The sequence below is a fragment of the Protomyctophum bolini genome, assembly GCF_963924005.1.
Source record: "Protomyctophum bolini genome assembly, chromosome: 12".
In the NCBI taxonomy this organism is placed as follows: Eukaryota; Metazoa; Chordata; class Actinopteri; order Myctophiformes; family Myctophidae; genus Protomyctophum; species Protomyctophum bolini.
The window spans coordinates 39,937,129-39,950,524 of record NC_137873.1 but is presented as its reverse complement, the minus strand read 5'-3'; the positions used below and the strand labels follow the sequence as shown (position 1 = coordinate 39,950,524).

The 13,396-nt window shown below is 42.2% G+C and overlaps 2 protein-coding genes across 4 annotated transcripts in view; both read left to right on the top strand.

Annotated features, from left to right (window-relative positions):
• The window catches only part of LOC308324862 (collagen alpha-2(VI) chain-like), a 30,810-nt gene extending 28,355 nt beyond the window's left edge, over window positions 1-2,455 (top strand). The window contains exons 32-33 of one of the 3 annotated variants that reach the window (XR_013964972.1): window positions 424-1,387; window positions 1,641-2,455. Coding sequence is in view for 1 of the 3 variants with exons in the window: in XM_080777186.1 (XP_080633312.1) it covers window positions 424-690 (267 nt within the window). In the remaining 2 variants the exon portion in view is untranslated. Of the gene's footprint in view, window positions 1-423 lie in introns of all 3 variants that reach the window. The other 2 variants (XR_013964973.1, XM_080777186.1) reach the window with 2 other exon arrangements.
• A 1,663-nt stretch (window positions 2,456-4,118) lies between these two features.
• Window positions 4,119-12,329, top strand: LOC308324886 (D-serine dehydratase). The gene is made up of 10 exons (XM_080777230.1): window positions 4,119-4,218; window positions 4,342-4,567; window positions 4,771-4,900; window positions 5,176-5,326; window positions 6,941-7,121; window positions 8,065-8,183; window positions 8,293-8,419; window positions 9,125-9,187; window positions 9,711-9,816; window positions 12,010-12,329. Exons 2-10 carry the CDS (start codon window positions 4,401-4,403, stop codon window positions 12,097-12,099), a joined length of 1,134 nt encoding a protein of 377 aa, XP_080633356.1. The 5' UTR covers window positions 4,119-4,218; window positions 4,342-4,400; the 3' UTR covers window positions 12,100-12,329.
• Window positions 12,330-13,396: the final 1,067 nt, after the last annotated feature.

The following is a 13,396-nucleotide window of genomic DNA, read 5'->3' as shown; positions in this document are numbered from 1 at the left end:
CACACACACACACAGTAAAAACACTACTGTTATACTGTAATACAAACTTCTCAGAGATAGTAAATATAGTTATGGTGTATTATAATTGATTGACAGATTTCACGTATAGCTACGTGATATGTTGTATCACTTGTCTTGTCATTTAGCGTGACTTGATCCTTACTGAGCTGCTATGCATTACAGCAACTTCTTGAAGGACACTTCTTTGACACGAGTCGTTGTGCACATCAGAAGTGATTATAGCCAATTTGAACACGGCATTGCAATTCTCAACTATAGTGTCCCTAATTATATTTTTAATGCAGGGTATGGGTAAGAATAGGCATATCGATTATGATTAAAGTTAGGATAAGGGGGGATATGGAACGAATCCAAGTCAGTGAAATCACCCAAACGAACGTGTCTCTGTTGTTGTGGTTACAGGGTAGCCGATTGGCCCGCCGCAACGCCGAGCTGTCGTTTGTGTTCATCACCGACGGCATCACGTCCAGCGAGAGCCTGGAGGAGGGCGTGTCCGCCATGCGGCGGGCGGAGGGCGTGCCCACGGTGATCGCCATGGGCAGCGACGTGGACGCGGACGTGCTGCACAAGGTGGCGCTCGGGGACACGTCGGCCATCTTCAGAGGAAACGACTACACCTTGCTGAACAAGCCCTCGTTCTTTGAGCGCTTCATCCGCTGGATATGCTAGTGACTAGTGAGGGACGGTTACGTTTTCACACGCCGCCATAGATTTAGAATCCCTAAAACTGTTTAATGGCTAATTTATACTTCGTCACACGACTGCCGTGCTGGCCGGCTAAAAGTAGCCTATATGCACCACGCGGTCGTGCGACAAAGTATAAATCAGGCCTTAAAGACGGACATGTTTTATGTCCTACTGTAGATGTGCGCACATCAAAACATAGTGACACCAAAGGGGAATTTACTACAGTTACCCCCAGCGACCACCAGAGGGGTTCACATCCTGTTGTCATGGATGAAACTTCAATGGGCTTTATGCACACTTCCTACAACTTCTGGGGCCCCTTCCTCCTTACGGGGTGCATACTTAGTTTAGAGACTAGTCATTGGTTAGACATGGGTTAAGGTTAGGTTTAGGTGTGCTGCCCCGTGGGAGGTTAGGTTTAGGGTGAGGGTTTGAGATAGGTTGTAGTTGTATAGGACTAATGACTGGTCTAACCAATGACAATGTCTAAACCAAATAGTGTCTAAACTAAGTACTGCACCCTTCCTTACTTCCTTCACAGGTTTTTAGCGATGATACTAATTAAGGCTCTGTTCCATTTTTTAGACCCGACACTTTGAGACCCACTGGTGTAGCAGAGTTTGGTGTTTGACTGACCCGAGTTCTGGTGTTTGACCAGAATGGAACAGAGCCTTCATTAGTATCATTAACCCATTCTGACCGGGAACCCGTTTTGGTGTCAGCATCATGTTATGCTTTAGCTATTGAAAAATAGCAGATCTACAAGCTCATATCGCGCCACCGAGTGGCGCGATACGAGCTTGTAGGTCTGCTATTTTTGAAAAATCGAAGAACGACTGACATTTTTCTAGAATCTGATCTCAGGTCAGAATGGATTAATCAGACCAGTGTGTGTCCAGTGGAAACCTCGTATGAATCTGATCTCAGGTCAGAATGGGTTAACACTGACTGACTCTGTTTGACCATGAATGGAACTGAGCCTTCATGGGTATCATCGGTAACAACCTGTGAAGTGAAGTATAGGGAAGGGGCCCAAGTCGTTTCCAAAATAGCGTGTGTGCATAGAGCCAATTAGCTTTACACAAAATATAGGGCCGGGAGAAGCAAGATACACAAAACCGTGGAATGTTGATTTTTTCCCCCCCACTTTTTTTAAGAAGGTTGTAGCCTATTTGTTCAAAAGATCTATGATAAATGCTTCCAACCAAAGACACTCGTGAGTGTACTGATATTGAATGTGTAGGAGTCTCAACTGTAGGCCTTATTTTGTTTTTGTTACATTTTCTTTTTTTCTTTTGTGCACAGATGTGTGCATTCTGTGTCTGTCACAATCAGTATTTACAATAAAGGTGCTAATGTAGAAAGATTTAAACCAAGCCAGAACAAAACATTTTTACAACAGGTACCAGTACTTTGTGCTGTAGTTTGTCCATGGGAACATCAGACTTGGTAGGCCTAATACTAGCTTTGTTTTTGGTTTTTGGTTTCAATTGTTTGTTGGGGGATTTTCCAGAGAAAGACATGCATTACACACACACACACACACACACACACATATGCCCCTACATTAACCACTCAAAAATCTCTGTGCAAAGCACGCACGCATGCAAGCACACACACACACACACACACACACACACACACACACACACACACACACACACACACACACACACACACACAGCACACACACAGGAAATCAATTTGTAAACATGAAGTTCAATAAAGCCAAAGTGATGAACCCGAACATCTATTTTATTTTGTGTGAACCTGACTTGAGTAACAACGTGTTCTTCTTCACTATGTCTAGGTTCAGTTCTTACACTAAATCTATGTATTTTAATCAGTAGACAATAATAAACTCTACCCATAAAGATTGTTTCACCCCTCAATCTCTTCATTAATTATAGCCATACAGTGAGATTTAGATTTATTTTTATTTATTTTTTGGTTCTTGCATAAATTCACTAAACCAGACAGAAAATGAGTAGTGATATGGCTGACTGAGTAAAATAAAACAATCTACCTGAAAATAGATAGCTATAAGTGAAGAGCAATTTCCCCCCCCCCCCCAAGCTTTTATTTTCGTTCGAGTAATAGTACAACTCTAATAGTATTACTTATAATAATGTAATTAAAGATAACTTCATTCAGATTTATTTATTTTTATTTCATTTTCCAGATTTCTTTTTTTTTTTTTTTTCATTGGTGGGCCAGTCATAATGGTCCTGAGGTTGAGTATCACTGCCCTAGGGGACACTGGGAGAACATGCAAACTCCACACAGAAAGGCCCTATCGCCAACCCCGCCTTCGGGTATGGGCACTGATGACGCGGAGGAGGAAACACGCCGCCAGCACCCACAGCGCCCCGAGCGGGAATCGAACCCAGGACCTTCTAGCTGTGAGGCGACAGCACTACCAACTGTGCCACCGTGCCCCCAGAATTATTTTATTGACACTGGTATTATGTTTTCATAACAAGGAACTTTTCTCTGCAAGGTTGGTGTATATTATATTGAATATGTTCTTACCTTTTTTTGCATTTGGGAAGGGGCTATAACAACTTACTTGTGCACAAATATCAGATGATCAGGAAATAATATGGTCTCTCTGAACACTACAGTGAGTGGCGATGGCGATTCCCGGCGAAGCACAGTCAGTGTAGAGTAGCTCAGTGGTTCCCCAACTTTGTCATGTCAAGGACCCCCAGATTGACACTAATTAGCTCGCGGACCCCCATTAGAAAAGCTATGAATGCAGGGACCCCCATAAGAGAAGATTTGTACGTCTCTAGCAGTGATTTACAACCTGTTTAATTTCAAGGAACCCCCTATTTGATATGCATTTAATAGTCTACGGACCCACATTTAATGGCATTTCTCTGAGACCCCAATTTGTATTGTAAAATCAATGTTAATTTAACTCTCAGAGTTACAGACAAATAAGGGCCCATTTGGTTCCAAACTATCATTTAGCTGGGGAACCCCTGGAACTGCCTCAAGGACCCCTAGGGGTCCCCGGACCCCACTTGGGAAACACTGCAGTAGGTAGCTAGAATTAGGATTCCATCATTCCACTGCCCTCTAGTGGGCAATCTAATCACAACTATATTAATATCAACTTCGTCAGCCTGTCAATAACGCAGCGGTTATTATTTCAGAATCTACCACCTCGCTCATCCCTTATTTGTTTAGCCAACAATGGGTTCTCACAGTCACAGATATAAGTTTATAACCTTGTGTCACTCACCACTCACCAGGCTTTCCATCTCGGAGGAAAACAACATGATAGGGAAACTGTTTGTGTTTGACCCAACAAGGACACCGTAGAAAATACATTGGCTGCAGAATAAACCATTATTGTGAACTGGTGGTCATGGTGGTCGAACTTTAGCCAGTTCAAAGGTCTGTGGCAGAAGAGCAAGCAGGCAGCACTGCTAAACTACTGTGCTGTTACTAGTACTACTACTACTACTACTACTGATAAACCTAGGCGTTGCCTCCACAGCAGTGAGTAAACATCTACTTTGCACATATTTTGGATACTTTGTCAGTTTTTCCACTATAGCTGTGATCCACTTTCTGAGCTGAGAAGACCAGACCAGTCATGTGCAATAATTTAATTGGGGGTAGGGGGGGATTCTTTTGTAGGTTTTGTCACTGCAGGCCAGGCCAGCAGCACCATCATCACAATGGAAGGAGACCCCATAACAGCCTTAGACTCTAAGATGACAGCCCTCTGTACCCCTGCCCTGGTGGTGGATGTGGACATTGTCCGCAGAAATGCACGGAGGATGCTGGAGCGCTGTCGGAGCCTGGGAGTGCAGCTCAGACCGCACATGAAAACCCACAAAACCTTGTTTGTACAGTACAGTAAAAGAAAGCATAGGTATTCATCTATGACTCAAAATGTGCATTAGATACTGATACTAAAGTGTGTGTGTGTGTGTGTGTGTGTGTGTGTGTGTGTGTGTGTGTGTGTGTGTGTGTGTGTGTGTGTGTGTGTGTGTGTGTGTGTGTGTGTGTGTGTGTGTGTGTGTGTGTGTGTGTGTGTGTGTGTAGTCAGTGTGCTGATATAATGACGGGTGGCTCACGGAGGTGTATTGTAGTTTCCACGGTGGCTGAAGCATCGTTCTACGCTGAGAATGGATTCGATGACATTCTCTATGCGTACTCTGTTCCCTTCGATAAGGTGAGGTTTTGACAAGTAACGGTACTTTACTGCCTCCTAGGACTGAGGCCGATTAGAAAAATGCCTTCTAAATCCTGACCTAAGTTTCTTTTGGAAAAACTTCACATATAGGCCTACCATATATTCAAAAGTTTCAAACCCATCCTGAATGGGTTACACATTTATTATGACGTGTGTGTGTGTGTGTGTGTGTGTGTGTGTGTGTGTGTGTGTGTGTGCATGCACAATTCCACACGCCCAACATGCATGTACACGGCATGTGTGTGTGTGTGTAGGTGGAACGCTGTGCCGTCCTGTCCGAGAAGTTGAGTCTGTTTCAGGTGTTGCTGGACCACTTCGATGCTCTAGAGCAGCTCAAGAAGAGGCCGCTGAGAAACGGACACAAGTGGCTCGTGTGGCTCAAACTGGACTGTGATAACGGACGAGGTAGGTGACCTGGAATGATGACCAGAACACTTATAGATCAGTGTTTCTCAAACTTTTACATTTCAATTGCAAATTATTTAGGTTTTCTGAGCTCAATTCCACCCAAGAAACCTGAACTTTAACATTCAGTAGATTTTCTGTGGTCTGGGGCTTTCTGGCTCAAACAAAAGCTCTGATTTGCCAATGGACTGTGAGATAAGAGTCCACAAATCCCATATATGACATAGGCCATGGAATTTGCCAGCAGTTGTCACTGGTTTTGCCTGTTGTCATTGAAGCTCAAAAGGCTTCAGAACACACAGAGTTACAGACTTGTATGGGTCAATTTAGACCCCCCCCTAAAGGAAGCCACAGACTCCAGATACTTTTGAGAACCACTGGTGGTCAGTACACACATGGAACCAAATGGACCCGTTGGGGTTCATTTGGTTCCATCTGTGTACTGTCTGTGTACAGACACTTTGAGTCATAGATGATACCGGTATCTGCCTTTGTGACATGACTTATATTGACTTGAAACATCGTTTATGGCAGGCTGAGGTAATTTTTGATATTCTATAGATACAATGGTGTATAACGGGAGTGCAGATCCCATCCATCACTCACCAGTGATGGATAAATAAAGTGTTCTATCTCAAAGTGCTTGAGTCAAAAGTATAGATGCTCCTGGTCAAATGTTACTCCACTACTAAGTGAAGGTTTCTCTTTCACATCATGTGTAGTTGACTTAAAGTACTTGTAGTTGTAGTTGACTTAAAGTACAGGAGTTCTTGTAGTTGACTTAAAGTACAGGAGTTCTTGCAGTTGACTTAAAGTACAGGAGTTCTTGTAGTTGACTTAAAGTACAGGAGTTATTGTAGTTGACTTAAAGTACAGGAGTTATTGTAGTTGACTTAAAGTACAGGAGTTCTTGTAGTTGACTTCTTGCTTTAAAAAAGACTAGAGTAGTCAAACGTTCATATACTCAAGGAAATGACTTAGGTACAGCACTGAATGAATGAGTGGGTGTATTTCGAACATTAATTAACCCATTCTGACCGGGCACCCATTTTGGTGTTGGCATCATGTTATGCTTTAGCTATTGAAAAATAGCAGATCTACAAGCTCATAGCGCGCCACCGAGTGGCGCGCTACGAGCTTGTAGGTCTGCTATTTTTGAAAGATTCGAAGAACGACTGACATTTTTAGAATCTGATCTCAGGTCAGAATGGGTTAATCAGACCAGTGTGTGTCCCGTGGAAACCTCGTATGAATCTGATCTCAGGTCAGAATGGGTTAAAAGAATAATACAAAACAAAACAAGCCTAGCAACAACAATGTTTGAAAAGGCGTAGGATGAAGTGCAAACTATTAACTGATAATCAAGAAACAAAACAATATTCATAACCGAAACTTTTTGCACTGCATGTTCAAATAAAAATTTAAATAACCGCAGTAATAACAAATAAATTAATCAAATCAACCGGGTTGATACTCAACACTAACTTAAAAACTGCCGATCCATGACAGACCACACAGCAACTCGTCGTGAGCCTAAAGTAAGTGTATTTGGTTACTATAGTGTCCACCACTGCCATCCACTGAGGTGCTTCTGTGTTTTGTTGTGTCCTACAGCGGGTGTGTTGCACTCAGAACCAGGGGCGCTGACGTTGGCTAAAGCCGTCTCTGAGGCCGAGGGAGTGGAGCTCACGGGCGTGTACGCCCACTGTGGGAACACTTACCACTGTAGAGGTGTGGAGCAAATACAGCAGGTTGCCCAGGAGACCACCACGCTGGTTCTGCAGTTCATGGAGAAGTAAGGCACACAAAAACATGCGCATACTGTACATTGACTTGAACAGAACTTGAACCAATCTGTTGAGCGACTACGTGAGATTGATGTATAAGTCGCTGAGAGGCGATGGGATGGGCCGGGTGTCAGACGCGCTCCGCAAACAAAAGGATTTTGCTGGGTCCAAAACAATACTTTTAAGGTGTTTTTATTAAAGTAAAGCATAACTTAAACGGTGCTCCAACATAAAGCAAATTGGGTACAGCAATCCAAAGTAAGTAAAGTAAAAAAATAAAGCAAATAAAGCGGTCAACAAAAGTGCGGCTTCCCACACACCCCCTCTCTCTCACTGTGTGTGAAACAGGTGAACTAGGTGAGGTATTAAGTGAATCAGGTCCGCCCATATGCCCGTCAATCATCAGTGACAGCCCACTCATTTTATAGACCAAACATCATTTCCAATTCATGGCTCTTACACAATCCAAGGCCTGACCTCAAATTAAAAAAAGAATTATTCTAAATTCTCCTGTTTTCTGAAATAAATATTTTCGCGATTTAAAAAAAATAGCAGACCTACAAGCTCGTAGCGCGCACGCTATGAGCTTGTAGATCTGCTAATTTTCAATAGCTAAATTATAACATAATTTGTTTAAAACACCAAAAGGGGTTCCCGCCCAGAATGGGCTAATGAAAGTATTACACAGTACTTTGAAATGTTACTGTGTTATTAATTATTAAATGTCTTGCAACCTAGCACTAAAGCATCTATTGGTGGAAATACAGTATGTTGAAATATCAATTTCATCCATAATAGAAATTTATGTTGAAATGTATATTTCAACATGAGTCAACCATGAGCCATGAGGAGAAAAAAAAAACAGAATCTGATATCCATGGAAAGTCTGGATGTGTGTTATTGCAACACATTTTATTTGAATTGATTTATTCATTTTGTGTTCTGTTCCAGATTGAAGGCTCTTGGCATCAACTGTAAGTCAAGTATTGGCTCCACTCCCTCCTGTAGCCACCCAATCAAAGACATGGCCCAACTCAGTGAGGTGCATCCTGGGAACTACGCCTTCTATGGTGTGTGTGCGTGCGTGCGTGCGTGTGTGTGTGTGAGTGCGACATCAGTGTTCATATTGAAACAAGATGCAACACAGTCACATTTGCGTCATTTTGCGCGTGTCATCAGATGTGCAGCAGTCGGTGATCGGCTCGTGCAGTCTGGCCGATGTGGCTGTGCGTGTTCTGACCCGGGTCATTGGCCACTGTCCACACAGGAACCAGCTGCTCATTGACTGTGGCTGGACTGGACTCAGGTACCACCACTGTTTTATTATAATCCCATTTTTGGTCTGACGTTGAAATTTAAAACAAAATCTTCTAAATCCTGACAGTTTTCTATTCTTGTGCATCCTGAGTGTAAATTTAACTCTGAGGCCTCATTCACAAACACCATCAAGCAAATGTTTTGTCATTTTTTTTGTTTTTTTTTAGGCAACCACAATGCTTTTCCAATGGGAGTCACATGGTTTGACCAAACATTTGTGTTTGATTGCTGATTGCTGGTTTGACCAAACAAAAATGTTTGGTCAAACCATGTGACTCCCATTGGAAAAGCATCATGGTGGCTAAGAAAAAAACAAAAAAAACGACCAAACCATTTGTTTGGTCAGTGTTTGATATGTGTGAATGAGGCCTGAGAGAGTGTACTGTACAAATGTGTTGTTAGAGACCTCCAATCATCCATTGATGCATTTAAAGTGTACTACCGTTGTGTTAACCTGACTCCGCCAGATGGAAGACGCTTGCTTCACATTTGTTTCACAACCAACTTCAACTTTTTTCAAGCTACTTGGCAGGTGATTGGAAGATCCCCAAGCTGTGTTGTGTTGTGAACTTGTGAATCAATACCGCCCCCATCTGGCGGAAATCAAGGGTACCGTTGTGTACCCTTGATTGAAATGTTCCTGTTGTTTGTATGATCATAATTTTTTCTTGTCCTGTCTTTACCTCCATCTTAGTTTGGATGGAGCTGGAAAACTTCCCACAGGATATGCCATGATTGAAGGACACCCGGACCTCAAGTAATGTCAATAAATCCACATTAATCCTTATTGATTACAGAATGTATAATCATGCGTATACCTGTACCAGCTACGGCACTATCCAGATTTAGGCATTTTGTAGGTCGCAAGAACCAAACTCCCTCCAGGCCTTGAATGACTCCCCTCACTCTAATTTCTGAATAAGCTATCAAATGAAAAAGATAGGATTGTAATAATTTTATTGATATGCCGCTTAATTAAAGAAAGAAAATAACAAACATTGCCCAAGCAAAACAAGGCACATTGATAAAATAATTGTCAAAGTTTTAACTTCTGATAAAAGCATAAAAACGAGTACACGTTAAGAAAGCATTGTTTGTAAAAAAAAAAAAAACACAAAAAGATGATAAGCAGCTGGCATAAATGTAATCCTTAATTCATATGCTGAATGTAGCCAATCTACAAGCCCACACCACATTGCATCGCAACATGATATGACAAATTGTACACTTGAACAGTGGCGTGTATATATTGTAAATCAGGCTTACATTTCCTCCCGCAGGTTACTCTCCATGACTCAGGAGCATGGAAGAGTGGAGCCCATCTCAGGCACACTGGATTACAGCAAATACCCTCTGGGTACTCTGCTCCGGCTGATCCCCTACCATGTTAGTGTTCTGTTCTGTTCTGTTCTGTTCTGTTCTGTTCTGTTCTGTTCTGTTCTGTTCTGGGTTCTCTGCTCCGGCTGATCCCCTACCATGTTAGTACTGTAATCACTGTTCTGTTCTGGGTTCTGTTCTGTTCTGCACGGCTTTCTGGTTCCACTGAAAAATCTCCGGTTAATTTTTTCCATATAGATTTATAAGATATCACACCCGTGTGATGTGAGGGGCGCTCTTATCATCATACCATCATTATACATCATCTCATTCTGGCCAATCACAATTTGCATCCTCACTTTTCCTTCTTCACTTTTATTTTACTTCATGTTTGTGTTTCACAAACCCGGAAAGCTCTGCATAGGAGGGGTTAGCACCCCATAGGAGGGGCTAGCGCCCTTTTAAGCCTAGAATGAATCCATCCAGGATCCTGGTGATTCATACTGTCCATGTCTAACAGAAACAAACTTTTCAGTATTACCCGTATTGCTTCCAACAAGATCAATGGACTCCCTACAGCAGTGGTTCCCAAACCTTTTCACGTCAAGGACCCCCAAATTGACACTAATTAGCCAGCAGACCCCCATTTGAAAACATATGCCAGGAACCCTCATGAGAGAAGATTTTTAAGGCTCTAGCAGTGATTCTCAACCCGTTTAATTTGAAGGACCCCCAGTTTGACATGCATATTAGTCTACGGACCCCCATTTAATGGAATTTCTATCTCTGGAACCCAAATTGTAAAATCAAAGTTAATTTAACTCTGAGAGTATACAAATGGAACCAGTTCAGCTATAACTTAGCTGGGGACCCCCTGGAACTCCCTCAAGGACCCCACTTTGGGGACCACTTTCTTAAATGAACAATTAGGCCGTCGTCACACGGCTAGCACTTTCAATATCAAATGACACTGATCATCCTCTGTATCGCCTTTTTAGCCTTATGTCTCACCAGGATCCTGGACGGCTTGATTCTAGGCTTAAAATAATTGATTGAATATTATTTCTGTAAATCTCTATGGGAAACGACGATTTTTCAGTGGAGCCATAAAACCACGCCCACTGCTTCTTCAGTCCCTGACTGTAACTGTCTCTGTTAATAACAATATAATAATAATAAAGATGAGACTGTAACTGTCTCTGTTAATAACAATATAATAACTAGACAACCTCGTAGAGGTCGCAATTTAAAAAAATTGCAGAGTGTGGTTGCCGCAGTGGCTTACATATATATACCCCTCCCACTGATATTGCCAGCCTGTTACAGTTTCAAGTCACACCTTAGATCGTGTGTAAGTAATTCGGAGGGGATTTAACCCCCGAAATTCTGGTTTTCCGACAAACGGTTACATTTATCGCGTTTGCGGCGCCCCCTATGGATGAAAATGGAATTGCTTTTGGAACTCGGTTGAACGAACCACCCCGGACATGTGATTCAAATTTTGGATGGATTGGACATTCCGTTCGTGATTTATGGCATTTTTCGTGATATAGGCCCCTCCTACTGACTTCGGAAGACGATTACGGCCGAACGATACGCACTACCGAAAATCTGCAGTTGGGGTTTTAATCGGATGGGTCCATAGATCACGTGTACAGATTTTTGTGAGATTTGGACAAAATCTGTAGGAGGAAAAGCAAAAAGTGTGTTTTGGACAAAATTCAAAATGGCGGAAAATCCATCATGGCGGAAATGGGCGTGGCCTATATGGGGAGATGCGTCATGACCCAAGGAATCCAGGGAAAAAATAATTTTTATTTTATGACATACGGTTCAAGAGTTATGAGCCAAAAGGTAAAGTGGGCTGTTATAGCGCCACCATGAGGCTGACCTAAAAAAATATATTTTTAATTAATTTGAGTGATAATTAGGAAATATTCCTCCAAGTTTTGTAACTATAGTGCTTACAGTCTCAGAGGAAAAAATTAAACTTAATTATTAAAATTAAATTAAAAAATCATATCAATTAAACTATACAACATTTCTCTTAGCAAAGTACACGCCATCGATTCCCGATTTTTCCGGTCAATTTGACATATGGCTCAAGTGCGTACAGTCGAAACTGAGGGAGGAGTAGTGCGTCAAAATAAAGACTAGTGGAATAATAAAGTGTTACAATTACAAGAGTCTGGTTGCCCTGTTGGGCAACCACACTAATAATAATAAAGCTGAGACTGTAACTGTCTCTGTTGGTCTCTGCAGTCGTGTGCTACGGCGATGATGCATCCAGTGTACCACATCCACTGCTCGGGACTTTCAATGGGGAAGTGGACGCCCACGCGTGGTTGGTGAAGGATGGGACGTTTGATGGGGGAGTGGACGCCCACACGTGGTTGGTGAAGGATGGGACGTTTGATGGGGAAGTGGACGCCCACGCGTGGTTGGTGAAGGATGGGACGGACGGAACGCGTGATTGTGGAAACGTAACCCTCTGACAAGATCCACATGTTCCTCCATGCGTTGCTATATGTCGTCAACAGAAATTACACTTTTTTTGATTACACTTATTATAAAATCAATAAGAGAGTCTTCGTCTTCACTTACTTACACTGTGTGTGTGTGTGTGTGTGTGTGTGTGTGTGAGTGTGTGAGTGAGTGAGTGACGTCAGTCAGTCAGTCACACCTCTCACTCTTTACTCTCCTTTACACACACACACACACACACACACACACACACACACACACCTCGACTTGTTGTCATCACAATTGTCATTGTGATGTTGTGGTCAATAGATCAAGTGAAACGACAGAGAGTTAAAGAACCATCAGTTTATCTTCCTCTTCTGCCAGCCTATTGTAGCTTCTCTCTTCATCCTTGGCCCAAACAATGGCGATGGTTTATTTTAGACCACCGGTGGTCCGTGGACCACCGGTGGTCCTTGAGGGGTTTCCAGGTGGTCCCCAGCTAAGTGATGGAAACCAAATGAACCCTTATTGATCTTTAACTCTTGAGAGTGTAAAATCTAACCGAATGGACCCTTACGGGTCGATTTTGTTTCATTTTACACACTCAAGAGTTACATTATTGTTAAACATCTGCATTACTTAATTTACAAGAAGTCTACACAATTACATAGCCTAATGTAAATTCATAATTGTTATTTTGATCAACATTTGCCTGTTATCTCTCCTATGGTACCAATATCAATACAGCCTGTTATCTCTCCTATGGTAGGCTACCAACATCAATAGGCTACAGCATGGAATTGTGGACAAAATCGTATCCAATGACAGCAAAATATTCTGAGTTTTGGGTCTGAGAATTGTCATCAAATGGCGATCCGTATAGGTGGCTCAAATGGCAAATAAATGATGGGCCTTGATATGAAAAGGGTTGAAAACCACTGTTTAAAACAGCTTGTCTTTTTTAAGACATTTTAATGGAAGGATATGTAACTGATGAGTGATTTAGGGCATACTCATACAGTAGCTGGGACATGGAAGGTTTTCTCTGTTTAACCCTGAACCCAACCTACAATGAATCCATCATGGCACAAACAGTAGGTTCACAATAAAGATGCCACTACCAACACTGTATCACCAGCAATAGAAATACAGTTTTATACTATACGTTGACTTGATGTAAATT

Bases quoted from the DNA above. Each gene is read 5' to 3' on its own strand.
- LOC308324886 (XM_080777230.1), top strand. From the start codon at position 4,401: ATGGAAGGAGACCCCATAACAGCCTTAGACTCTAAGATGACAGCCCTC. The intron at 8,184-8,292 runs GTGTGTGTGCGT...GCGTGTCATCAG, and splicing joins TGGGAACTACGCCTTCTATG to ATGTGCAGCAGTCGGTGATC. The intron at 9,188-9,710 runs GTAATGTCAATA...TTCCTCCCGCAG, and splicing joins GAAGGACACCCGGACCTCAA to GTTACTCTCCATGACTCAGG.